Below are 27,657 nucleotides of genomic sequence, written 5' to 3' on the forward strand. Positions count from 1 at the left end.
TGGCCCAGGCTGGAGTGCCGTGGTGCGATCTCGGCTCACTGCAACCTCCACCCACCAAGTTCCAGCGATTCTCCTGCCTCAGCCTCCCGAGTAGCTGGGATTACAGGCATGCACCACCATGCCCAGCTAACTTTTTATTATTAGTAGAGACGGGGTTTCACCATGTTGGCCAGGCTGGTCTCGATCTCCTGACCTCAGGTGATCCACACACCTCAGTCTCCGAAAGTGCTGGGATTATAGGCTTGAGCCACCGCACCTGGCCATTTACCTTTATTCTTATAATCATTTCCCTACTGCTTAGATTTCCTCATCAGATCTATAATTCATTATATTGAAAGCTTTTCTTTTTTACCTTGAGGCACTAGAGGCGTCTCTTAATTACCTATTAACAGTCAACCCTTAAAAATTAGCTCTAGTTGTTTAACATATATTCACAGTTATTTAGCATGAACAAACAGTTCAGCATTGGCAGAGGAGAGCTGTTGTGTATAACTAAGAGTATTTCTTCTTTTATTTTCCTGAAGACCATCAGTTTTTTAAGTCAAATTAAGTCAAAGGTCAGTTTACTAAGAAACTAAATAGTCATCTCTTTGTCAAAACAGACCTTTTTCTTATTTCTGGAAAGGTGATGTGGAGGATCATCAAGTCATTGTATCTTAATTTTTTTACAGGTAAAGGTAGTGGTATTTGATAAGACTGGAACCATTACTCATGGAACCCCAGTGGTGAATCAAGTAAAGGTTCTAACTGAAAGTAACAGAATATCACACCATAAAATCTTGGCCATTGTGGGAACTGCTGAAAGTAACAGTGAACACCCTCTAGGAACAGCCATAACCAAATATTGCAAACAGGTACATTTTTTTCCTCTTGTTTATTAGTGTAGTCATCTCCTGTAGGAATTCCCTGGATCAAATCCAGACTGGTGTTTGACTGTGATTTGCATATATAGTTGGTATGAGGCTAAAAAGACTTGTATTTTCTCATTTAATTGTATGTAACTTATTTCTTCATACAGACAAGTATACAGATGAAAACAAATGAACTATAATCCTATCACACAGATAACTCCTGTTGACATAAAAAATTAAAATAGAAGTTATACATATTTGTGGTAGGACAATTCAGATAGTTCAGAGAATTACATAATGAAAATTGTAAACCTCATTCCCTGCCCCCTTCCATAATTCCTCTCTCCAAAGTTTAACAACTGTTAACCTATTAACAGTCTTTTAAAATGACAGCTTTATTGAGATATAATTCATATACTATAAAGTTCACCTTTTTAAAGTGTACAATTCAATAATTTTAGTATAGTCATAAAGGTGTGCATCTGTTAACCGTTTTTAATGCATATAGCCACATATACGTATTTATCATCTTTTAAACTTTATACAGAAAGGTCATACAATGATCAATCTTTGTTACCTTGCTTTTTTATTTTATTAAGTGAATTTTCCTGTCAGGAAATGCAGATCTGCCTCATTGTTTTTAATGGCTGTATTATACTCTATAGTGTGAGTGTTTGTTTTTTTTGACTTTTACAGTATATACTCAACATCCTTATCAGTTTTTGCAAGTCTGTCTCTACATTAAATGCCTATCAATGCAATTGCTAAGTCAAAGGATGCATGCAGTTAAATTTTGATGAATGCTACCAATACCCATATGATGAATATTACCAATATACATGAGGGGTTATACCAATTTATACCTGCACCAAAAGTTATGAGTGCTCATTTCCCCACATTCTTACCAACGCTTTATTTTTATTTTCTCAATTTAATAGGTGAAAAAATATTTACTTGATGGTTTGCTTTGCATTTCCTTAATTATGAATAAGGTTGAGCATCTTTTTATATATGTATTGACCATTTGAATTTCTTTTCCTCTAACCTGTTTGTATCTATGACCTATTTTTCCACAGAGTTGTTTGTCTTTTTCTTATTCATTTGCATGAGTTCTTTATGAATTGTCTCACATTAATTTTACACTTAAAACGTGGCAGTTTCTACCATTGGTGTTGCCATTTATTTATTTGTTCTTTCTCTTTTACCTATTACCTATTACTGACCTGGCTTCCTTACACCCAAATCAAACAGCAGAGAGGATGAAGCTATAAAAAGCTAGGAAACAATGAGGGCCCCCAGAACTTTTCGGCTTGCTAAAGTTGTAGACTAGAGAGCAGATGGAGAGCCTCTGGTAACTAAAGGCCCTATACTTTGTTACCCTTTGCCCTGTACTGAGTAGAAAACCTGACTTGACTATGGAATTAAAAATTTAATTTGTAATTATCTACTGGAAAGAGCAGAGAATACTGATAAGCTTTCCATGTTTTCTATAAATTTTAGAGAGTGGGATTAAAACAAAGATTTTTTTTTATTATTGTTTTTGAGACAGAGTCTCACTCTGTCGCCCAGGCTGGAGTGCAATAGTGCAATCTCAACTCACTGCAACTTCCGTCTCCTGAGTTCAAGTGATTCTCCTACCTCAGCCTCCCTAGTAGCTGAGATTACAGGTGTGCACCACCACACCTGGCTAAATTTTTTTGCACTTTTAGTAGAGACAGGGTTTCACCATTTTGGCCAGCCTGGTCCCTCTGCCCACCTCGGCTTCCCAGCCGGCTTCTTCAGCTGGGATTACAGGCATGAGCCACTGTGCCTGGTCAAAACAAAGACTTTGAGGCTCTTCTGTAACTTTGAATGTTATGTTTGATGCTCTATTCCTTTGTCCTTATCAAAATCCACTGTCAAGTAGGCAATATGTGACAATTTTATTATAAACATTTAGAATTAACTAGGGGTTTTTATCTTGCTAATGAATGACCTTGCATTATCAGAACAGTAGAGGAAATCCTTTTGTTTCTGTTTGTTAGGAGCTGGACACTGAAACCTTGGGTACCTGCATAGATTTCCAGGTTGTGCCAGGCTGTGGTATTAGCTGTAAAGTCACCAATATTGAAGGCTTGCTACATAAGAATAACTGGAATATAGAGGACAATAATATTAAAAATGCATCCCTGGTTCAAATTGATGCCAGTAATGAACAGTCATCAACTTCGTCTTCCATGATTATTGATGCCCAGATCTCAAGTAAGCTAATTTTCTTTGTAGTACCAATTATGGGGCAGTTATGAACAGATGGCTAACTTTATAACCCTGAACTGTTATAGAAGAAACAAAAATTGGCATCATAATTTCATTTCCTCAAGTCAATACCCTATGCCTTCTGATCATTTAAATTAGTCAAGAATATTTCCCAACTGTGGTCATTGACACCACCATAGGGTGATGAGGTCTAGCCTTAGCTGATCATCCATGATCATTCTTTTGTCACTACAACTACTCCAAACCTTTTCTATCTTTCACAAGATCCTGTGACCCTCTCCTTTGTCCCTCTGCAAATTATCTTATTTTTTATATAGAAAATTATGGTTCTTGGGCATGTGTTCTTACATATTTTTGCCCAGAATCATTCCTTTTTTCAGGGAAAGCAGTATCCTTCATCTTGCCTAATGAATCCCTTCATCTAGATCCCACCCTCTCTTGATTCATCAGGGACCTCCCTCTTTCTGTTAGGTCCCCTTGCTGCTTTATTTTTCATCTCTTTCTGTTTTAGCTTCTTTTCTTAAACATATAAACATTTCTTCCATCAAAATCACTATATTCCCATCTAGATTTTGTCCTTTCCCATCTATATTCCCATATAGATTCTGTCTTTTTCTTTTATATCCAAGTTCTAGAAATGGTAATCTAGGTTTGTTGAATTCACTTACTCCACAGTCATGCCTCAGTTCATTGCAGTCTGGCTTCTCCCCCATCCATACTACTGAATCCGTTCTTTCTAAGTTAACTGATGACCATTGACCTCACTGCTCTCTCCAGTGGTCACTTTTCAGTCCTCATCCTGCAAGACCTCATTAAGATATTTGACAATGTTGACCATCCCTTCCTTCCTAAAGGATGATTCCATGACCCTGCTTTGTCTAGATTCTCCTCTCACCTCCCTGGCTGTTCCTTTTTTTTTTTTTTTTTTTTTTTGAGAAGGAGTCTTGCTCTGTCACCCAGGCTGGAGTGCAGTGGTGCGATCTCAGCTCACTGCAACCTCCGCCTCCTAGGTTCAAGCAATTCTCCTGCCTCAGCCCCCAGGAAGCTGGGATTACAGGTGTGTGCAGCCATGCCTGGCTAATTTTTTGTATTTTTAGTAGAGATGGGGTTTCACCATGTTAGCCAGGATGGTCTCAAACTCCTGACCTCAGGTGATCCACCCACCTCAGCCTCTCAAAGTGCTGGGATTACAGGTGTGAGCCACTGCACCCCTGGCTGTTCCTTTTAATTGTCCTTTGGTTCCTCATTTCTCTTGCTTTCAAATGTCGTATGTCGTCAGAGTTTTGTTCTTTGTCTTTTTCTCATTTTATAATACATACTCTCTCTGTACAATCTTATTCATGCTCATCACTTATTCTACCACCCACAGACTTCCACTACCACTCCAAAATCCATATCTTTAGCCAAGTCCTGTTTCCTTGGCTCCATGCCGATCTATCCATCTGCCCCCAAAACATGATCTACCCACCTAAGTGTTCCAACACCTCCCTCCCGATTTGTGCCTGAGTGATTTTGCTAACATGGAAATCTAGTCGTGTCACTCTCTGACCAATACCTTTTATTACAGTGTTTTATAAGCTGTTTTTGAGCCATAGACCTTTGGAGGAATATGATGAAAGCTATGGGCCCACCCCTCAGAAAATTTTTGTTTCAAGAGATGCACATGTATCCTGAAACCCATCCACGGGTCTCTGTTAAGGATCCCAGCTTTAATGGGTCTCTCTCTCCTATGGGACAAAGTCCAGTCTCTCTGGACTTTGTTTTAGATCTGTTCCCCATGATATGTCTCCTGCCTCCCTGCATCACTCATCTTGTCTTTTTCCACTACCGCATATGTACTCCATGTTCCATCCCTACCTAACTACTTACAGTTCTTCCTTACGGTGTGTCATTTCCTTATTAGATCATTTCATTTACCATTTTCTCTATGTAATGTTCTTGTTCACAAATGGCATCTATCTCGTGAACTTACGCTTATCTTTCAAGACCCAGCTTATATCTCTCTCTTCAGTGACACCCTCATTGACTGACATATATTGACAGAGGTATTTGCTCTTCTTCCTGAATCATAACTGTACTTAATCTCTGTTACTGTACTAGGACAGTGTATGATAATTATATATTTACCTGCCTGTTTCTACTAGTCTGTGACTTCTTTATTATTTGTCTATGAACTTCTAGTATCAAGCACAGTGACAAATAGGAAATTCATTTGACAGCTTTTATTGAGCACCTACTGTGTGTCATGCACTGTTCAAGGCACTAAAGAATTGGCAGTAAACAAGATAAACCAAGTTCTTATTTCATGGAGCTTACATTCTTGGTGGAAGAACACAAGAGAGTGAGCAAATAAATAAGAAAATACAGTAATTCCAATGGAGATAGTGCTGTGGAGGAAAATTAAGTGGGGCAAGGGGCATAGGGGTGCTGGGAGTAGTGGGTTCTGTTTCATATAGGGTGATCAGGGTAGGCCTCACTGAGAAGGTAGTGTTTGAATGAAGATCTGAGGGGATGAGAGAAAAAGCTATGTGGATTTCTGTGGCAAAAACGTTCTAGGCAGGAGAAATAGTAAGTACCAAAGCCTTTAGTCAGGAGTGTGCTTGACTTGTTTGAGGAATGGCAAGGAGAACAGTGTGGCAAGCGCAGAGTAAATGGATGGGCAAGGGGTATAAGACAAGGTCAGAGAGGTGGTTTGGGACTAGATATGTAAGGACAAAACCAATATGACAGTTTTGAGTAGAGGAGGGACAAAATCTGACTTAACATTTTAAAAGTAAACCGGGCGCGGTGACTCACGCCTGTAATCCCAGCACTTTGGGAGGCTGAGGCGGGCGGATCACTTCAGGTCAGGAGTTCGAGACCAGCCTGGCCAACATGGTGAAACCCTGTGTCTACTAAAAATACAGAAATTAGTCGGGTGTGGTAGCAGGCACCTGTAATCCCAGCTACTCGGGAGGCTGAGGCAGGAGAGAATCTTGCGGGGATTGGGGGCAAGGGCAGAAGCAGGGAGATGAGTTGGTGGACATTGTCATAATCGAGGTGAAACATAATGGTAGCTTGGACCAGTATAGCAGAGGTTGTAAGAAATGATAGAATTCTAGATGTGTCTTAAAAGGAGAGTCACAGATTTTTCTCATGGGTTGGATATATATGGCGTATGAGACAAACAGGAGTCAAGAATTATGCCAAGGTTTGTGGCCTAAGCAGTTAGAAGGATGGAGTTATCATTTAAATAAGATGGGGGATCCCACAGGAGGGACGGTATTGGGAAAAAGATCAGGAGTTCAGTTTTGTACATGTTAAGTTTGAGTACCTATTAGAGATATCCCAAGTGGAGATATCATATAAATGGAAATATGAAGTAAGCAGTTGGCTACATAAGTTTGGAATTCCAGGAAACAGACTGAATCAGAGAGATGGATTTGGGAGTCCTCTGCTTATAGATCTGTGGTGTCTAGGAAAATAGCCACTAATTATATGTGACTCTTTAAATTAGTTAATTTACATTTAATTTAATTTAAAATTCATCTTTCAGTCATACTAGCCACATTTCAGTGCTCAATAGCCACATCTATGTGTTAGTGGCTATTGTATTAAACATAGCAGATATAGAACATTTCTAATATCACAGAAAGTTCTCTTGGACTGCAGTGGTATAGATGGTATTTAAAGCCATGAGACTGGATAAGAACCCCAAGGAGTGAGAGTAGATAAAGGGAAAGAGAGAGTTAAGTACTGAATCCTGCAGCACTATAAATTAAGAAGTTAGGGAGATGAGGAGGGATGGGCCAAGAAGGCCAAGAAGTGGCCAATTAGGAGGTAACCCCTAAGAATGTGGTATCCTAGAAGCCAAATGAAGAACGTATTTCCAGGAGGGAGTGAACAGCTGTGTTAAATTCTGCTAATAGGACAAGTAAGATGAGGAATGAGAATTAACTATTAGGATTATTAAAGTAAAGGTCACTGGCTGTAATAATTCACTGGAGTATTAGAGTCAAAAGCATAAAGCTTTTGACTACCCCAATAAATGGGGTAGGTTCACAAGAACATGTGAAGATATGAATTGGAGACAGCCAATAGAGATACTTTTGGAAAGTTTTGCTATGTACAGAAGCAGATAAATGTGGTAGCTAGAGAGGTGGGTGAGATCAAGAAAGGTTTTTTTTTTTTTTTTTTTTTTTTAAGATAGGACAATGTACAGCAGAGAAAAGTTGTGCAGGAGTGGGCGGGGAGACTTGTTGGGTTGGAGAGATGTTCTAGAATAGGCAAAGGAGGGGGGGTGTCTAGTGCACAAGTAGAAAGGTTGGCCTTAAATTAGGAGCAGAATCAGTTTATAATAACAGAAGGGAAGCTAGATACACAGACACAGGAGGCACAGGTAGTTGAGTGGATGTGGCAATGAGAGCTGTGGAAGTTCTTTTCTGATTGCTTCTATTTTCTTTCTGAAGTAGGAAGCAGAGTCATCATATGGTATTAGGATGGGGCAGGAGAAGTTGGAGATTTGAAGGGAGATGAGAAGGTATGAAATAGCCACCTAGAAGAAATGGAGAATGAATGACTAGGGAAATATAGTTAAGTTGCCAGATAGCACTAAGAGCCCACTTAAAGAAAATGAGATGTCAGCATGATTGTACATGTTCATCTAGCCACATTCAGCTACTGATGCACAGTAAGTATTTTTAAATTTGATTGAATTTTTATGGAAGGTCAAAGGGAAAGCCTCACCAAGAAAGTAATATTTGAACTGGCTCTTGAAGAATGTGATTGAGTTTGCTGTCTGGAGAGGAGGGATAAGGACATTTCAGATGAAGGCAGCAATGTGTGCAAAGGCCCAGAGGCATGGAAGAACAGAGTATGTTCTTAGAAAATTTGAACATCACTGTTGGAGGCTATGTTCCAGGAACAATACAATGTAGTGACTGTGCAAGGTTAGACAGGAAGAACTTGCTTCATGGGGTTTTATAAAGATTAATTGAACTTACTAAATGTTATTTCTGTGCCTACTTTCAGATGCTCTTAATGCTCAGCAGTATAAAGTCCTCATTGGTAACCGGGAGTGGATGATTAGAAATGGTCTTGTCATTAATAACGATGTAAATGATTTCATGACTGAACATGAGAGAAAAGGTCGGACTGCTGTATTAGTAGCAGTTGATGGTAAGGTTTTCCATAAGTATGCTATAACTCAATGTTTTGTTATTGTTTTATTAATTTATTTATTTTTGAGAGACCTCTGAACTATGAGGGTTATTCAAAAGCATCTTGAATGCAAAATGAAAATGTCAACAACACATGATTATTACTGATTAATTTAAAATTCTCTCGCATTTGCCTGCCTTTGTTACTTTCTTCCCTAGCCTATGTTTTAAATGAAGGCTAATCAAGGATTTTTTAAAACCTAAAAATAGCAACAGTAAAATAATAGCAAAGTAAAATAATATTCGTAATCCCATCATCCTAACACAATGTCAGGTTTTTTTTGTTTGTTTCTTTGTTTTGTTTTTGTTCTTATTTTTGTTTTTTTTGAGACGGAGTTTCGCTCTTGTTGCCCAAACTGGAGTGCAATGATGTGATTCGGCTCACTGCAACCTCCGCCTCCTGGGTTCAAGCGATTCTCCTGCCTCAGCCTCCCAAGTAGCTGGGATTACAGGTGCGCGCCACCATGCCCGGCTAATTGTTTGTATTTTTAGTGGAAATGGGGTTTCACCATGTTGGCCAGGCTGGTCTTGAACTCCTGACCTCAGGTGATCCACCCACTTCGGCCTCCCAAAGTGCTGGGATTACAGGCGTGAGCCACCATGCCCAGCCCACAACGTCAGTTTTAATTTTGTATATTCCATTCCTAGTTTTCTTGAAATGTGTGTGTGTTTGCAGAATTACAGTATTAGTACATATACCATTTTTTACTGGGTACATTTTATCGTAAGTAAATTTTACCTCAATAAAGTTAAAATCACTTGTACACATACTATTTTATTATGCTTTATTTTACTTAATGCTTTCTAATGTTGCTATATAATTTTAGTATAATACTGCATAATTTATCAATCTTACACACTATAATCATTCCCCTCTTGTTGGAAATTTAGGCTATTCCTAATATTTCACTATTGTAAATGACACTACAATAAATATCTTTGAGGTTGTATGTGCTTTATTTTGTTATTTCTTAGGGTAAATTTCTAGTTGTGAGATTAATTCCACTCTACATTTATAATGTCTGCTAAGTATGAAGGCAGTCTTTTACTATGGCCTTTTTAGGTCTGGGAAGAAGCAGAGAATGCCATTTTACTTTTGTTTTGTAAATAGAATAAAATAATAAGATTTATGGTAATATTTTTCCCACTATAAAGTGCCCATTTTGTCTCTCTCTGCCCCCCCCTTACCTTAAAAAGAAAAAAAGTATTAATCTTCAGTTTCATTTGCCTATAAATTAGATAAAGTGTTTGAGGCTGTTGGCAAATACCTTTCTGAGGAACAAAAAGGGTCTTCTAATATCCAGTAAGGTCTCTCTTTTTATTTTCCTGTGATTACTTTATTAGTAACCCCTACCTCACTCTGAAATTTTCATAACCAAATATGGAGGCTTGTTACAGAGTTTGTAGTATAAAGTCTGTGTGGGCTTAGAGATATTTTAAGTTAAGCCATGCCCTGAACAACTTTACTTGAGAAAATTCATTTCATTCTGAAATTTCAAGTCAAAATGTTATTCTCCTTTCACTATATTCCAAGTTCTTTTATTTTGTGCTGCCCCTATATTAGATGAGCTGTGTGGCTTGATAGCCATTGCAGACACAGTGAAGCCTGAAGCAGAACTGGCTATCCATATTCTGAAATCTATGGGCTTAGAAGTAGTTCTGATGACTGGAGACAACAGTAAAACAGCTAGATCTATTGCTTCTCAGGTAATTGATAGGGGTATGTGATAACTTCTAATTATTGATATACATTTTATATCTTGCCTTCAAATGCTAAGAAATTTACATTACCTACTATTTTCATTATCACTGAGTAGTCCTATCTGGTTCCTTCAAGAAAATTGACCATGCTTTGCTGGAAAGACTTTGGGCTTTGTGTGTTGCTGTTATAAGTAAAAAGGTATTTGCTTAGTTCATGGGATGCTTGCGTGACACTGTACACCAATTTCTGTTGATGTGTCCTTTGAAATGTTGCTCATATTCTTTACCAGTGCTGCCAACCTAAGCTGGGCTCTCCTGATCTCATGCCTGAAACACGGCAATAGCTCCACACACATCCCTCTCTAGTCCATCCTAAATACCACCACCAATGGAACTATTTTCCTAATGCACCACTTTGACATACCATTTTTCTGCTCCTGACTCCCACATCTGCCTTATCTCTAAAATTTTTCAACCTTTTTAACTTTGGAATGCCTTCTCCCCTCTTCTAATAAATAATGCAAGTAATCTTTTAATACATTCTTTTGTTTCTTTTTTTTTTTTCTTGAGACGGAGTTTCGCTCTTGTTGCCCAGGCTGAAGTGCAGTGGTGCGATCTCGGCTCATCGCAACCTCCACCTCCTGGGTTCAAGCGATTCTCTTGCCTCAGCCTCCCGAGTGGCTAGGATTACATGCATACGCCACCACGCCTGGCTAATTTTGTATTTTTAGTAGAGACAGGGTTTCTCCATGTTGGTCAAGCTGGTCGTGAACTTCGGACCTCAGGTGATCCGCCCGCCTCGGCCTCCCAAAGTGCTGGGATTACACGTGTGAGCTACCGCACCCGGCCTATTAACACCTTCTTATGTAAAAAATACAGAAGGATATAAAGTAAAAATGTCCTCTTTTCCCCATGCTCCCCATCCAGTCCTACTGCCCCCCACACTGCCACTTTTTCATATGCATATATGTGCATATGCAGAGTACATATACAGTATAATTCTGGTCTTTTCAACATGAGATCATTTTGAACAGATTGTTCAGTAGTTTGCTTTTTTTACTTAACAGTATACTTTGGAGCTTCATCTATATCTGAACATAAAGTTATTTCGGCCGGGTTTGTTGGTTCACGCCTGTAATCCCAGCACTTTGGGAGGCTGAAGCGGGCAGATCACATGAGGTCGGGAGTTTGAGACCAGCCTGGCCAGCATGGTGAAACCTTGTCTCTACTAAAAATACAAAAATTAGCCGGGTGTGGTGGCGCATGCCTGTAATCCCAGCTACTCAGGAGGCTGAGGCAGGAGAATTGCTTGAACCAGGAGGCGGAGGTTGCAGTGAGCTGAGATGGTACCATTGCACTCCAGCCTGGGTGACAGAGCAAGACTCTGTCTCAAAAAAAAAAAAAAAGTTACAAAGTTACTTTATTCTTTCTATACTGAATTCCATGGTATGGATGTATCATAATTTATTTAACCATTTCCCTAATGATGGACATTTGGGTGGTTTTGAAAATTTTCTTTTTGCAAACAAGGCAATAATAAACATCTTTGGACATGTATCTTTCTGTACATGTGCAAGCCTGTCCAAGATAGAGCTAGACATGGAATTGCTAGACCAAATGATGCTCACATTTTGATAGATGCTGCCAGATGCCCTCCAAAAAGAGTTACAATTTACACACCAGCCACCGGTGTATAAGAGAGCTCATTTCTCCACATCCTTGCTATCACTAGATATTATCAGTCTTTTTAAAATGTGGACATCTTGTGGGTGAAAACTGATGGCTTGTTATTGCTCAGTTATGTTTCACGTACTCATTATTTTTTAAATGAATTGAGTTTATTTTCATCACATAGGTTGGCATTACTAAGGTGTTTGCTGAAGTTCTACCTTCTCACAAGGTTGCTAAAGTGAAGCAACTTCAAGAGGAGGGGAAACGGGTAGCAATGGTGGGAGATGGAATCAATGACTCCCCAGCTCTGGCAATGGCTAATGTGGGAATTGCCATTGGCACAGGCACAGATGTAGCCATTGAAGCAGCTGATGTGGTTTTGATAAGGGTAAGTGCCATGGCTTGACCTTTGAGAAGTATGAGACTGCCCTACGTGGTCAATGATAATGTCATAAAGTATATTGAGCATAACAATTCTGTCTTAAGTTCCATGCTATCAGCCATTAAGAGTTTAAGAATATGGAGTGGGATTATGGGAAGTCATGCTAATTTACCCCCTGACTTTCTCAACCCAGCTCATAAGCAAGTGAGAATTATAAGTTTCTGAAGTGAAGAAGAAGATTTAAGAATGGATTTGGAATAAAATGATCTTCAACAAATAGTTGCTGAGATTATTTTAAATAGATTTAATCATAGTACCAGCATACACCCCTAAAAGTGTTTTCAGAACCCTGAGGAAAATTTTTGAAAAACACCTTCGGAAGCTGAGTCTAAGTTTTAGCATTATCTGAGATTTGTAATTAATTCACATATTACCCTAAGGTAGACGTAATCTTCAACATACACAGTATCAAATGTAAAAGTTACTGGTTAAGTTAGAGTCTCTTACTAATATCACAAATATTTCTGTTCTTAGAATGATCTTCTGGATGTAGTGGCAAGTATTGACTTATCAAGAAAGACAGTCAAGAGGATTCGGATAAATTTTGTCTTTGCTCTAATTTATAATCTGGTTGGAATTCCCATAGCTGCTGGTATGTGACTCTTAACTAGTACTGCTTTTTCCACTAAAGTTATTAGAGACCTAACATATTGGAAGCCTGTCTTCTTACTATTAGTTTTGAGCTTAGTTTTTGTTTGTAGCCTACTGGTATGGTGAGAGGTAATGTTAAAATCAATCATTTTAATTTTCAGTAATGTTTGTTATAGCTTAAGAATATATAAGCATTCTGACAGATTTATTTTTTTCTCTCCAACTTTTTTTTTTTTTTTTTTTGAGACAGAGTCTCACTCTGTTGCCCAGGCTGGAGTGCAGTCATACAATCTCGGCTCACTGCAGCCTCCATCTCCTGGGTTCAAGCAGTTCTCCTGCCTCAGCCTCCCGAGTAACTGGGACTATAGGTGCCCGCCACAATGCCCAACTAATTTTTGTATTTTTAGTATAGACGGGGTTTCACTATGTTGGCCAGGCTGGTCTCGAACTCCTGACTTCAGGTAATCCACCCACCTCGGCCTCCCAAAGTGTTGGGATTACAGCTGTGAGCCACCACTCCCAGCCTTCAACTTTGTATTTTGAAAAATTTCAAACTTGACACCTGTAATCCCAGCACTTTGGGAGGCTGAGGTGGGCGGATCACCTGAGGTTGGGAGTTCAAGACCAGCCTGACCAACATGGAGAAACCCCGTCTCTACTAAAAATACAAAATTAGCCGGGCGTGGTGGCACATGCGTGTAATCCCAGCTACTCGGGAGACGGAGGCAGTAGACTCGCTTGAACCCAAGAGGTGGAGGTTGTGGTGAGCCAAGATCACGCCATTGCACTTCAGCCTGGGCAACAAGAGTGAAACTCCGTCTCCAAAAAAAAAAAAAAAAAATTCATACCTCCAAAAACATTGAAAAAAATGGTACAATAAAAATCTGTATGCCTTTCACCTAAACTCACCAACTGATGGTATTTTGCCACATTGCTTCATCTCTTTCTGCATATATTTGCACAGAGATATGTATTTGTTTGCTTACTAATTTTTTTCTAAATAGATTTACCTTTAATCTGACTACCCAAACACAACACTGTTAGCAAGATTAATTCATGGAGCAAATGATTTTTAAAGAATTATACAAGTATTTTCCTCTAGTCTTTTTTTTTACTCTACATCAGTTTTTGTCTTGTTACATAGTTGTGATTGTAGCTTATGGAGAATTTTCTGCTCTTCACTTAATATTCTATTATAGTCAGCTGGTATTTTTTTTAGGTTGAGAGACCAGATGACAGAGAGAGTGAACAAAGCAATATAACTGAGAAAAAAGAATTTAGAGTTATTTAATAAGCATCTGAGAATCTCCTAAACTTAGGGACCTGGTAGGAGTTAGTAATGATGACATAAAAGAAATAAGCATTGTTTTCTTCTTGTTCTCTCTGGTTTGAGGGCCAAGGAAAGACAAGAAATGACATGAGAACAATTACAAAACTGTTTATCAGCAAGGACACACAAATACTGAGAGAACAAAGAGCAAAAGAACAATCTAAGTCCAGTAAGATTAATTCATGGAGCAAGTGATTTTTAAATAATTATACAAGTAATATATGATCACCATAGAAAAAGTAGAAAAATATAAAGAAGCACATAAAAAGTTAAAAGTATGAGTCTATTTCATCCTCATCATATGAGCAAACATTCTTATGTCTGTGAAAACCAAGTGTGGATGAGTTTGTAGAACATGAACTCCCATACGCTATTGGTTGGATTTTGAATCACTACAGCCACTTTGGAGAACAGCTGAGGAATATCTACGTAAAGTTGAAGATGTGCCCATGTTATGACCCAGTAGTTTCACCCCTAGGTATATACCCCACAGAAACTCTCAAACATGGACACGGGGAGACATGTACAAGAATGTTAACAGCAACACTCTGTTAGTGAAAAAATGGCAACAACAAAAATCTCTACCACCAAGAGGATAAATGCTGAAGAAGTATCAAACAAAGAAATGATTTGTATGTATGTTAGAAACACATTAATAATCTGTTTAGTATTATCTACTCTAACTAATCCATACTTGTTTCTTAGGAGTTTTTATGCCCATTGGTTTGGTTTTGCAGCCCTGGATGGGATCTGCAGCAATGGCTGCTTCATCTGTTTCTGTAGTACTTTCTTCTCTCTTCCTTAAACTGTAAGTATGATAGCTTGCTCACATTTGTATTTTGTATTCCTGTTATCATCTAGTCATTCTTGGTAGGTTTTATTCTTGTATTGATCAATAATAAGCCCAAACCATTCTTAATGAGAATTATTATTAGCGGCCGGGCGTGGTGGCTCACACCTGTAATCCCAGCACTTTGGGAGGCCGAGGTGGGCAGATCACCTGAGGTCAGTAATTTGAGACCAGTCTGGCCAATATGGTGAAACCCTATCTCTACTAGAAATACAAAAATTAGCTGGGCATGGTGGTAGACACCTGTAATCTCAGCTACTCGGGAGGCTGAGGCAGGAGAATCACTTGAACCTGGGAGGTGGAGGTTGCAGTGAGCTGAGATCGTGCCACTGCACTCCAGCCTAGGCAACAGAGTGAGATTCCATCTCAAAAAAAGAAAAGAATTATTATTAGCTAACAGTAATAATTAGCTATGTAATTATTACTTCGTGTACTTTATGCATAGCAACCACAAGCACTGAGTGGGATAAAATATAGTGCACTAATTCTGAGAAGTAGGATTTCTGATGATATGACTCCACACAATTCGTTTCAAGCTATTTTCCTACCAGTGATCACCTTTATACATTTCATACCAAAACTAAGTGTGGATGAGCAAATCTTCTTTCTTTTCTGCATGTAGCGAGCATCTCATTTACTTTTGGTTATTTGAAACTAGCATACTTTTGCATATGTCCAGTTACAGGAAACCAACTTACGAGAGTTATGAACTGCCTGCCCGGAGCCAGATAGGACAGAAGAGTCCTTCAGAAATCAGCGTTCATGTTGGAATAGATGATACCTCAAGGAATTCTCCTAAACTGGGTTTGCTGGACCGGATTGTTAATTATAGCAGAGCCTCTATAAACTCACTACTGTCTGATAAACGCTCCCTAAACAGTGTTGTTACCAGTGAACCTGACAAGCACTCACTCCTGGTGGGAGACTTCAGGGAAGATGATGACACTGCATTATAAAAGGCCATGGAGAGTGCTGCCAGTTTAACTTGTCATGCACTGACACAGCATTCATGATGTTACCTTCACTTTTCAAAATATTGTAGAAGGATTTTTCTTATGCTCTTATATTAGGGATTCTATTTGAGTTGCGTTTATCTATTGGCAAAAATATCTTTTTCAAGGCATCAGCTCTGAACCTAGCTTTATTTAAACTGAATTTCCAGTATATTTTTGTTTTCACTAACAACAGATAAGGTAGAGCAGTGAGGTTTACAACAAGCCCTACAATTAGAGATTGCTGAACTGCTGCTAAAGTGATTTTTTTTATTTGACCAAAAAAAAAAAAAAGGCCCAAGAAGAAGAAAATGAAAAATTTGAAGATTTGAGAGCATGAAGATATTCATGCTTTTGAACTCAAAATATTGAAGATACTCTCAAGCCTGTATCCCTGCCCCACTGGGGAGCAATGACTTTCAAAGCACTGTGTATAAAACATCTAGTTTTAGAAGGGAAACAGTTGAAACTGTTTAAAAATAGATGTGCCTTATTTATTTCAGGCTTTCTTTCCCCCATTCTCCCTGCATCCTTGTCCTTGCAGGTGCTTTTTTAGATGCTCCAATATGTCTTCTTTTGTTATTTTCTTTCGAGCTAACCAAGTTTAGGTGGTTTTTCATTGATTAAAAATAACTGACAACTGTTCTAATATTTTGCTCCTTTTTAAATTTTGTAGCTCAAAAGACCTTAAAGGTCTGTAGGGTTCCCTGCCTCCCATCTTTCCACTGTTGTAAAAAGTATATCAAATTATTCCTTCAAGTTTCCTAGCTCTGTGCTCAGTTTCAGTTCACTCCTGCCAAGTTGGACTCTAAGTTGTTCTTCATGTAGTCTGCTGATCTCAGTCCGGAAACTTAACATTATGAGCCTTTTCTGCTCAAAAGATTTTCAAAGATTAAAACTATTATACATATACAGGTCATATAAAATTACCTGGATTCACTAAATTTGTTTGTTGTTGTTGTTGTTGTTGTTGTTGTTGAGACAGAGTCTCGTTCTGCAGCCCAGGCTGGAGTGCAGTGGCACCATCTTGGCTCACTGCAACCTCTGCCTACCGGATTCAAGGAATTCTCCCTGCCTCAGCCTCCTGAGTAGCTAGGATTACAGGTGCCTGCCACCACACCCGGCTAATTTTCATATTTTTCAGTAGAGACGGGGTTTCGCCATGTTGGCTAGCCTGGTCTTAAACTCCTGACCTCAGGTGATCCACCCGCCTTGGCCTCCCAAAGTGCTGGGATTACAGGTGTGAGCCTCCATGCCCAGCCTAAATTTGTATTTTTTGAATTGAGTATAATCACTTTGCTAGTATATATAATTTAATAGATTTTATTTATCTTTTAGTGTTTCAGATAACCTCTCAAAAAGACTTTAAAATAATGCTATTACACAAAGCTGCATTTACCAAAAAATACAGTAAAATCATAATACAGAAACTAAAATTTCCCTAGGTTATGACGCTTTTTAGCTAAATATATACTTTTCTCTAGTTTAAAACATTTGAACTTGCCTAGTTAGTGTGGTTGGCAAATTTAGGAGCTTGTTCCCATTGCCAAATGGATTTAGAAATTCCCTTGTGAGTGCCTGGTAGCTAATACACTGGTCAGAGATCTGGTACTTGTAAGACTATTTAAATTTCTTTGTTAGTTGCAAGATGGATTTCATATGCAGAATATGTAAATGAAGAGGACTCATAAGTAAATTCCTAACATTTTGTTCCCATTACCAGAAGCAAAGCTGCTGCTAACCCAACATCTGGCACATAGGATTTGTACTCGGTAAATGTTAGTTCTTTTCTCCCCTTGAGGTCAGTAATAAATACAAAAAAATCATTTTTCTAGAGCAGAGTCTTAAAATCAGGTGGGGGTAGGGGATGGAGTTCTTCCTTTCCTACCCCTTTTCTCTTTTATCCTTTCATATATACACACGCAAAGTTTACAACCTTATTCCATGCTGTCTTTCAGATTTAGAAAAGATCTAATTTCTGTCTCAGCTGTCTTAAAGAGAGAACTGAAGCTTTTGATGAAGGTGCTATTAATCTAGAAAGGCAAACCCATTTCACTGAAATATCAATGGGTTTGCATATCTAGGCCCTTTTTTTAGACCAATGCCTATGCCATCCTCCATGCTTTCAGTTTGAGTTTTATTATTTATTATTTTAATTCCAGTGGCCCATCTTATAATACAACTTGTTTCTTCTAGAAGACACAGCTGATAGGGTAAATGTTGAAAAAAGAAGCATGCCTCCTTCTCCCTCCCACCCACCTCAAGCAGTTGAACACAGCCAGTTATTCTTCCATTATTATGTGTACCTTGGAGTCATCCTCTTGGTCTTGTATTCATATTGTGGGACAGTGGGAATAGCAGCTTGTAGTATTGAAATAATCAAAGAGATAATTTCAGCTCTTACAACAAGAACAGAAAACATGCTAATTAGAAAGAGTCCTGCTTTAAGTAATATGTAGCCATATTTGAATCCTCTACCACAAGTCTTTTTTGCAATCTTGAACTTTCATTAGCTTCAAAGAGAAGCTGTATTTACAGGAGAAAGAGGTGATTATGGAGGGAATCAAAAATACTGCTTTCAGTTAGTAGCTAGCTTTAAGTCAGGAGTTAGTAATGAGAAATTTTATAAATGTGTATTTCTGTGTATTCACATACATATATATATACACACATATATATGTACATACACATACATACATATTACCATACTGAAGGGAAATGGATTTATATTTGAATTTGATATTTGAATATTTGAAGTTCTCTATTTATATTTCATTTATCACTCTTCTGTATTCACTCAGCAACCATGCCCTTAGTCTGAAGATAACAAGGATACTTTAATATCCAGAGCCGGTTCATACTCACCTATGTGGCACCTTAAACTTGAATATCCAAAGATGCCTTTTGAATTTCAAAGATTAAAACACAACTAGAGTAGTAGTATTGTAGTCTCAAGATGTATGGTGTGTCATTTGTGAAAATAGAAACGTTATTTTTCCTAGTTTAGTATCAACATTTTAGAATGTCAAATTTGATGCCTTGTGAACAAGTAATTTTATATTGTGCTTTAATTTTTTAAAAAGTATTCTGTATTCATATGTATAGAATGCTTAAAATAGCACTGTAGACAAGATGTTTCCAAAACTTTAAGTGCGCATATCTTTTCTGTATACAGCTTAAAATCAAAAATGTGTGTTAAGAGAATTTTTTCTATTATGGATCACGCTTTAAAATGATTTTTCTTGATATTTATTTTACTCCATTTTGTTTTTTTCTCTGGGTGAGGCATCTGGTTACTGGTTATTTTAAAAAGAATAAAGACATTCCTGGAATCACTCCTTTTGGGTTTTTGTTTGTTTTGTTTCTTTTCTACATTTTTAAGTATTATTTTACAAAATAGAAAAAATACAGATTCATGCCAAATTATTACCTATTTTTACACTAACTTTCTGCAGTCCCTCCATCTGGTATGAGTAACCAGATAGAGCACAAAGCATGAGTTCTTGTTCTTCAGTTAAAAGAGCTTCTTTCACAATGTTGATAACAAATGCCTTTTGTAGCCAAAACCAGGCGTCTCAACCTTACGTTTTTAGTTAAAGAAATGTTTAGCTAAACGTTGTTGAACATTGATTGTTTGGTACCGAAAACAGCAGTGGACGATGTTGTGCAATATCCATCTACTGTAGTTAAGATATTCAGTAGTTTGTTTTTCATAAGCATGTAATTGATCATATTTCTGCCAAGGATGTGCCTTCAACTTTATAATTATAGTGTTGTAAAATATTTTTGTCTGTCTCTTTTGTTAAATCATCCAACCCCCTCTATCAGCAGTTCTGAACTACCTTTGTTATGTTTTTAGATTTTTTTTTCAACTTTTCATCTATGATGGAGGTGGATTATAGGCATCACTACACTTTCGGTTAGGATGGGAGGGAAGAAATCTATTTTCCTTCGGACTCCACTACACTTGCCATATCATTCAGTGAGGATGAGAAATAAAGGAAGGAATATTATTGTTCTGCTTTCCTTTGTAGTCTCTAATACATTCTTGATAGAATGTCTACTCCAAATGAGCTAAACAGAGAAAAGAGATTTTCTTGCCATTGGGGAGCCCTATATAGAGTGTTTGAAGTTCCCACCCAAGTTACATTCCCATACCCAAACACTCCTTTTTGAGTTAAGGAAACCATTGTAAACTTGTGAGGAAAAACTAATTTTCATTTCCCCCCAAATCCTTGGGGTTACTCAGGGTGAGGAGATAGGATGGGAAATGGCAAAATAAGAGTAAAATCCCCAAGGCATCCACTCAGCTTGCCAGCCTCCCTTTCTTATTGGTATCCTGACCTCAGAGAAGGATGTGTACTGATGGCTACCTCCCAGGTGAACCTTCAAAACCTTCCAGATCAATAAAACAAAACAAAAACCTTTCTGTTGGAGAATGCTTGCTAGATTAAGGCATCAAAGTCCCTGCTCAAATTAAAAGGAAATAGAGCTGCATCTTTCACAAATTTGACTAGGGCCAGCCAGCCCTACTTCTTTAACAGCTTCACCATCCTAGATGTGACCCCTGGTTGTACAAATGAAGTGAGAGATAAAAGGCAAGGCTTTTGAAGGTGAGGTTTAAGTGAAGTTGCTAGTATAAAGAGGGTCTTGTGCAGTTTAAGAAATCTGAAAACATCTATACGGTCAGTCACCCTCTGGAAAGTTTGAAATAGGTTGAGTAGTCTTTGGCATACTGTACCTATTGCCCTCAATGGCCCCAAGCTTTCCATTGACATCACCTTCTCTGCCCACTAAGGCCTGCCTATAAACTGAAGTGCTGCCAATACTTCAAAATTATTTGCTTCACCTCACCCAATCAAAACTCCAATTTCTTTTTAAAAAAATCTTAATTGTACATATTATGGGGTACAATTCAGTGTTCTGATACATGTATACATTGCATAATGATCAAATCAGGGCAGTTAGCATATCTGTCACCTCATGCATTTATTATTTCTTTGTGGTGAGAACATTCAAAAGCCCCCCTTCTAGCTATTTTGTAATATACAATTACCTTACTGTTAACCATAGTCACCCTACTGTGCAATAGAACACCAGAACTTATTCCTCCTATCTAATTGTATCTTTGTACCTGTTGACCAGCCTCTCTCCATCATCCCCTCTTTTCACCCCTACCCAACCTCTGGTAACCACTGTTTTACTTTCTGCTTCTATGAGATCAACTTTTTTTTAGCTTCTGCAAATGAGTGAGATCATGTAGTATTTGTCTTTCTGTGTCTGGCTTATTTCACTTAATGACATCCTCCAGGATCATCCATCTTTCTCAAATGACAGGATGTCATTCTTTTTATTGCGAATAGTATTCCATTGTGTAGATATACCACTTTTTCTTCAACCATTCAACTGTTGTCAGGCATTTAGGTTGATTTCAAGTCTTGGCTATTGTGAATAGTGCTGTAGTAAACATGGAAGTGCAGATATCTGTGATGTACTGATTTTGTTTCCTTTGGAAATACACAGAGTAGTGGGGCTTCTGGATCATATGGTAGTTCTATTTTTAATTTTTTCAGGGACATCTGTACTGTTTTCTGTAGTGGCTGTATTATATTCCCACCAGCAGTGCGTAAGCATTTCCCCTTCTTGCCACATCCTTGCCAACACTTGTTTTTTTAATAATAGCCATTCTAAATTAACAGAGTGAAGTGACAACCTACATAGTGGTAGAAAATATTCACAAACTATACATCTAACAAGGGGTTAATATTCAGAATATATAAGAAATTAACCACAAAAAAACCCTATTAAAAATGGGCAAAAGATGTTAACAGACATTTCTCAAAAGAAAACATACAAATGGCCAATAGGTATATGAAAAAATGCTCAACATCACTAATCATCAGGAAAATACAAATCAAAATGACATTGAGATACCATCTCATTCCAGTTAGGATGACTATTATCAAAACTCCAATTTCTTCATTGAAGTTATTATTACCGAGTATAGGAGAAAAACTGAGATTAACTCAATACATCCTAAAGTGCCACTGACCTTTGGATCTTGCTAGTAGTATTTGCAATAATTTGAAAAGAGTGCTTTTGAACCCAAATGACTTCATAATTATTGAAATGAAAAACATCAGGCCATATGGAAGAAGTTATTTGAAGGCAAGTAGACCCCATTATCAGCACTCCAATGCTCTTCTTGCTTTTTACAGCTCATTGCCTTCCCTTTTGAATCCACAGTTTCTTTAAAATCACCACATCCCCATAGTGATGGAAAGAGTGCTGATTTTGGAATCCATCACACCTATTTGCAAGATACCAATTCTGCTACTTACCAGCTGGGTGACTGACTATGTTAGTTTCTTATTGCTATTGTAACAAATTACAACAAATGTAGTGTGTTAAAACCAACTTATTATCTTACAGTTTTGAAGGTGAAGTCTGAAATGGGCCGAGATGGGAGGATTGCTTCTGGCCAGAAGTTCAAGACCAGCCTGGGAAACATAGTGAGACTCTATAAAAAATTTAAAAAATTAGCTGCATGTGGTAGTGCATGCTGTATTCCTAGCAACTTGGGAGGCTGAGGTGGGAGAATCACTTGAGCCCAGAAGTTCAAGATTGCAGTGAGCTATGATTGCACCACTGCACCACTGCACTCCAGCCTGGGTGGCAGAGCAAGACACTATCTCTGAAAAAGAAAAGGAAAAAAAAAAAAAGAAAGTGTATTAGTCCATTCTTCCATTGCTATAAAGAACTGCCTGAGACTGGGTAATTTGTGAAGAAAAGAGGTTTAATTGACTCACAGTTCTGCAGACTGTACAGGAAGTGTGGCTGGAGAGGCCTCAGGAAACTTACAATCATGATGGAAGGCAAAGAGGAAGCAGGCACATCTTACATGGCATGAGCAGGTGAAAGAGAGTGAAAGGGGACGTGCTACACATTTTTAAACAACCAGATCTCATGAGAACACACTATCATGAAAACAGCAAGGGGAAAGTCTGTCCCCATGATCCAATCACCTCCTCCAACATTGGAGATTACAATTCATATGTGAGATTTGGGTGGGGATGCAAATCCAAACCATATCATTCCACCCTTGCCCCCTCCCAAGTCTCATGTTCTTCTCACGTTGCAAAATACAATCATCCCTTCTCCACAGTCTCCCAAAATCTGAATTCATTTCAGCATTAACTCAAAAGTCCACAGTCCAAAGTCTCATCTGAGACAAGTCCCTTCCATCTATGAGCCTGTAAAATCAAAACCAAGTTAGTTACTTCCAAGATACAACGGGGGTACAGGCATTGGGTAAATACATCTGTTCCTGAAGGGAGAAATTGGCCAAAACAAAGAGGCTACAAGCCCCATGCAAATCCAAAACTCAGCAGGCCAGTCATTAAATCTTAAAGCTCCTAAATAATCTCCTTTGAGTCCATGTGTCACATCCAGGCAACACTGATGCAAGTGGGATCCCAAGGCCTTGGGCATCTCTGCCCCTGTGGCTCTTTAGGGTACAGTCCCCAGAGCTGCTTTCACAGGCTGGCATTGAGTGCCTGCAGCTTTTTGAGGTACACAGTGCAAGCTGTCAGTGAATCTACCATTCTAGGGTCTGAGGATGGTGACCTTCTTCTCATAGTTCCACTAGGCAGTGCCCCAATGGGGACTCTATGTGGGGGCTCCAACCCCACATTTCCCCTTTGCACTGCCCTAGTAGAGGTTCTCCATGAGGGTTCCACCCCTGGAGCAGACTTCTGGCTGGACATCCAGGCATTTCCATACATCCTCTGAAATCTAGTCAGAGGCTGCCAAGCCTCAACTCTTTCCCACTATGCATCTGCAAGCATAACACCACATAGAAGTGACTAAGGCTTGAGGCTTGTACCCTCTGAAGCAATGGCCTGAGCTGCACCTTGGCACCTTTTAGCTATGGCTGGAGCTAGAATGACCACAATGCAGGGTGCCATGTCCTGAGTTTGCATGCACAGTGCAGTGAGGCCCTGGGCCTGGCTCACAAAACCATTTTTCCCTCCTAGGCCTCCAGGTTTGTGAGGGGAGGGGCTGCTGCAAAGGTCTCTGAAATGTCTTCAAGGCGTTTTCCCCATTGTCTTGGATATTAACATTCAGCTTCTCTTTACTTATGCAAATTTCTGCAGCTGGCTTGAATTCCTCCCCAGAAAATGGGTTTTTCTTTTCTACCACATGGTCAGACTGCAAATTTTCCAAACATTTATGCTCTGCTTTCTTTTTAAATATGTTCCAGTTTCAGATTATCTCTTTGGTCATGCATATGACCATATGCTGTTAGAAGGAGCCAGGCCAAATTAATATGGTTTAGCTGTGTCCCCACCCAAATCTCATCTTGAATTATAATCCCCTTAATCCCCACATGTCATGAGAGGGACCTGGTGGGAGGTAATTGAATCATGGGGCATTTCCCCCATGCTGTTCTCATGATAGTGAGTGAGTTCTCATGAGATCTGATGGTTTTATAAATGTTTGGCATTTTCCCTGCTGGCACTCATTCTTTTTCCTGCTGCCTTGTGAATAGGTGCCTCCCACTATGATTGTAAGTTTCCTGAGGGCTCCCTAGCCATGCAAAACTGTGAATCAATTAAACCTCTTGTCTTTATAAGTTACCCAGTCTCAGGTATTTATTCATAGCAGCATGAGGATGGACTAATACACACATCTTGAACATTTTGCTGCTTAGAAGTTTCTCCTGCCAGACACCTTAAATCATCACTCTCAAGGTCAAAGTTCCACAGATTCCTAGAGCAGGGACACAATATCAACAGTCTCTTTGCTAAAGCATAGCAGGAGTGACCTTTATTCCAGTTCCCAATAAGTTCCTCTTCTCCATCTGAGACCAACTCAGCCTGAACTTCATTATCCATATCACTATCAGCAGTTTGGTCACAACAATTTAACAAGTCTCTAGGAAGTTCCAAACTTTCCCTCATCATTCTCTCTTCTTCTGAGTCCTCCAAACTGTTCCAACCTCTGCCCATTACCCAGCTCCAAAACCACTTCCACATTTTCAGGTATCTTTACAGCAATGCCCCACTCCTGGGTACCAATTTTTTTGTATTAGTCCGTTTTCACATTGCTATAAAGAACTACTTGAGACTGGGTAATTTGTAAAGAAGACAGGTTTAATTGACTCACAGTTCCACAGGCTGTACAGGAAGCATGGTTGGGGAAGCCTCAGGAAACTTAAAATTATGTTGGAAGGTGAAGAGAAAGCAAGCATGTCTTACATGGTAGGAACATGAGAAAGAGAGTAAAGAGGGAGGCGCTACACACTTTTAAAGAACTGTATCTCATTAGAACTCACTATCACGAGAACAGCAAGGGGGAGGTCCGTTCCTATGATCCAATAACCTCTCACCATGTTCCTCCTCCAACACTGGAGATTACAATCTGGACATGAGATTTGGGTGGGGACACAAATCCAAAGCATATCAGAAAGCAAAAGAGCCTTACTTCTGATATGGAGTAAATTTGAATATTTTAGTTGTCTGGATAGAAGATCAAACTAGCCACAACATCCCCTTAAGCCAAAGCCTAATCCACAGCAAGACCCTAAGTCACTTTGATTTCATGAAGGCTGAGAGAGGTGAGGAACCTGCTCAAAAAAAATTGGAAGCTATCCATGGTTGATTCATGAGGTTTGAGGAAAGAAGTCATCTTTATAACATAAAAGTGCAAGGTGAGGCAGCAAGTGCTGATGAAGAAGCTGCAGTAAGTTGTCCAGAAGATGATGAAAGTGAATACACTAAACAACAGATTTTCAATGTACACAAAACAGCCTTCTATTGGAAGAAGATGCCATCTAGGACTTTCATAGCTACAGAGGAGAAGTCAATCCCTGGCTTTAAAGCTTTAAAAAGAGAGTCTGACTCAATTGTTGGGTGATAAAATGTAGCTGGTGATGTTAAACTGAAGCCAATGCTCGTTTACCATTCTGAAATCCTAGGGTTCTTAAGAGTTATGCTAAATCTACTCTGTCTGTGCTCTATCAATAGAACTACAAAGCCTGGATGATAGCACATCTGTTTATAGCATGGTTCACTGAATATTTTAAACCCACTGTTGAGACCTGCTGCTCAGAAAAATAGATTCCTTTCAAAATATTATTGTTTCTTGACAATGCATGTAGCCATGTAAGAGCTCTGACAGGGAAGTACAAGGGAATTAATGGATTGATGTGGGATGCAATATACAACAGAAAGCATGTGGTTCTACTAGCTTTCATACATGTAAACAACACCGGAATGAGTATACCAAATAGTTCTATCACCCCAAAAAACTCCCTGATTTTATCCCTCTGTCACACCTTCCTTTATATGTAAGCTCTGGTAATCACTGATCTGTTTTCTGGCCTTATAGTTTTATCATTTCAAGAATGTCATATAAATAGAATCATATAGTGTGTGTAATGTTTTGAGGCTAACTTATTTAATTCAGCATAATGCTCTTGACATCCATTAAATTTGTTATGCCTATTAACGGCTCTTTCCTTTTTATTGCTGAGTGTTAATTCATTGAATAGATTTCCACCATTTGTTTAGCCATTCGCTCACTGAAGGACATTTGGGTTGTTTCCAGTTTTTGGCAATTATGATTAGAACCCCTATACACATTTGGGTACAGATTTTTTTTCTGAAGATAAGTTTTCATTTTTCTAGGGATGTGGTTCTTCACTGGGGACTATTTTGCCCCCACCAAGGGATATTTGACAATATCTAGAGACTTGGGGTGGGGGCAGTGCTACTGGCCTCTAGTGGATAGAGGCTAGGGATGCTGCTAAACATTCTACAGTGCATGGGTCTGTGTATTAGTCTGTTCTTACAGTGCTATAAGGAAATATCTGAGACTGGGTAATTTATAAAGCAAAGAGGTTTAATTGACTCACAGTCCAGCATGGCTGGGGAGGTCTCAGGAACCTTACAATCATGGTGGAAGGCGAAGGGGAAGCAGGTACGTCTTACATGGCAGAAGGCGAAGGAGAAGCAAGATATCTTCTTCACAAGGTGAAGGAAGGTAGGTAGGAAGGAAAAGGACCGCAGGAGGAAATACCTAGCACTCATAAAACCATCAGATATTGTGAGAACTCACTATCATGAGAACAGCATGGGGGTGTGAACCCTGAAAATTTGAGACAGGTCTCAGTTAATTTAGAAAGTTTATTTTGCCAAGGTTGAGGACACACCTGTGACACAGCCTCAGGAAGTCCTGATGACATGTGCCCAAGGTGGTCAGGGAACAGCTTGGTTTTATACATTTAGGGAGAAATGAGACATCAATCAATATACGTAAGAAGTACATTGATTCCATCTGGAAAGGCGGTACAACTTGAAGCAGAGGTAGGAAGACTGGAAGAGGGGAGGGAGCTTCCAGGTGACAGGTAGGTGATACACAAATGGTTACATTCTTTTGAGTTTCTGATTAGCCTTTCTAAAGGAGGCAAATCAGATATACATCTATCTCAGTGAGCAGAGGAGTGACTTTGAATAGAATGGGAGGCAGGTTTCCCCTAAGCATTTTCTAGCTTGAGTTTTCCTTAGTGATCCTGGGGGCCCAAGATATTTTTCTTTCACAGGGGAAACAGCCCCATGATTCAGTTACCTCCAGCTGGCCTCTCCCTTGCCACGCAGGGATTATAGGGACTATGGGGATTACAATTCAAGATAAGATTTTGGGTGGGGACACAGCCAAACCTTATCAGTCTGCCTCCCACAACAATGAATTAGCCGGCCTGAGATGTCAGCA

At 39.0% G+C, this 27,657-nt stretch overlaps 1 protein-coding gene across 12 annotated transcripts in view; it reads left to right on the plus strand.

Moving 5' to 3' along the window:
* Positions 1-19,665, plus strand: part of ATP7A (ATPase copper transporting alpha) — a 137,621-nt gene extending 117,956 nt beyond the window's left edge. For 11 of the 12 annotated variants that reach the window (XM_016943572.4, XM_016943571.3, XM_016943569.3 and 8 more), the window contains 8 exons: positions 672-854; positions 2,876-3,092; positions 8,118-8,264; positions 9,870-10,012; positions 11,862-12,065; positions 12,594-12,711; positions 14,746-14,848; positions 15,570-19,665. In XM_016943572.4, coding sequence (XP_016799061.1) covers positions 672-854; positions 2,876-3,092; positions 8,118-8,264; positions 9,870-10,012; positions 11,862-12,065; positions 12,594-12,711; positions 14,746-14,848; positions 15,570-15,846 — 1,392 coding nt within the window. In that variant the 3' untranslated portion in view covers positions 15,847-19,665. Of the gene's footprint in view, positions 1-671; positions 855-2,875; positions 3,093-8,117; positions 8,265-9,869; positions 10,013-11,861; positions 12,066-12,593; positions 12,712-14,745; positions 14,849-15,569 lie in introns of those variants that run through there. The other variant, XM_016943575.3, reaches the window with a different exon arrangement.
* Positions 19,666-27,657: the final 7,992 nt, after the last annotated feature.

The sequence above is a fragment of the Pan troglodytes genome, chromosome X (assembly GCF_028858775.2).
Source record: "Pan troglodytes isolate AG18354 chromosome X, NHGRI_mPanTro3-v2.0_pri, whole genome shotgun sequence".
Classification (NCBI taxonomy): Eukaryota; Metazoa; Chordata; class Mammalia; order Primates; family Hominidae; genus Pan; species Pan troglodytes.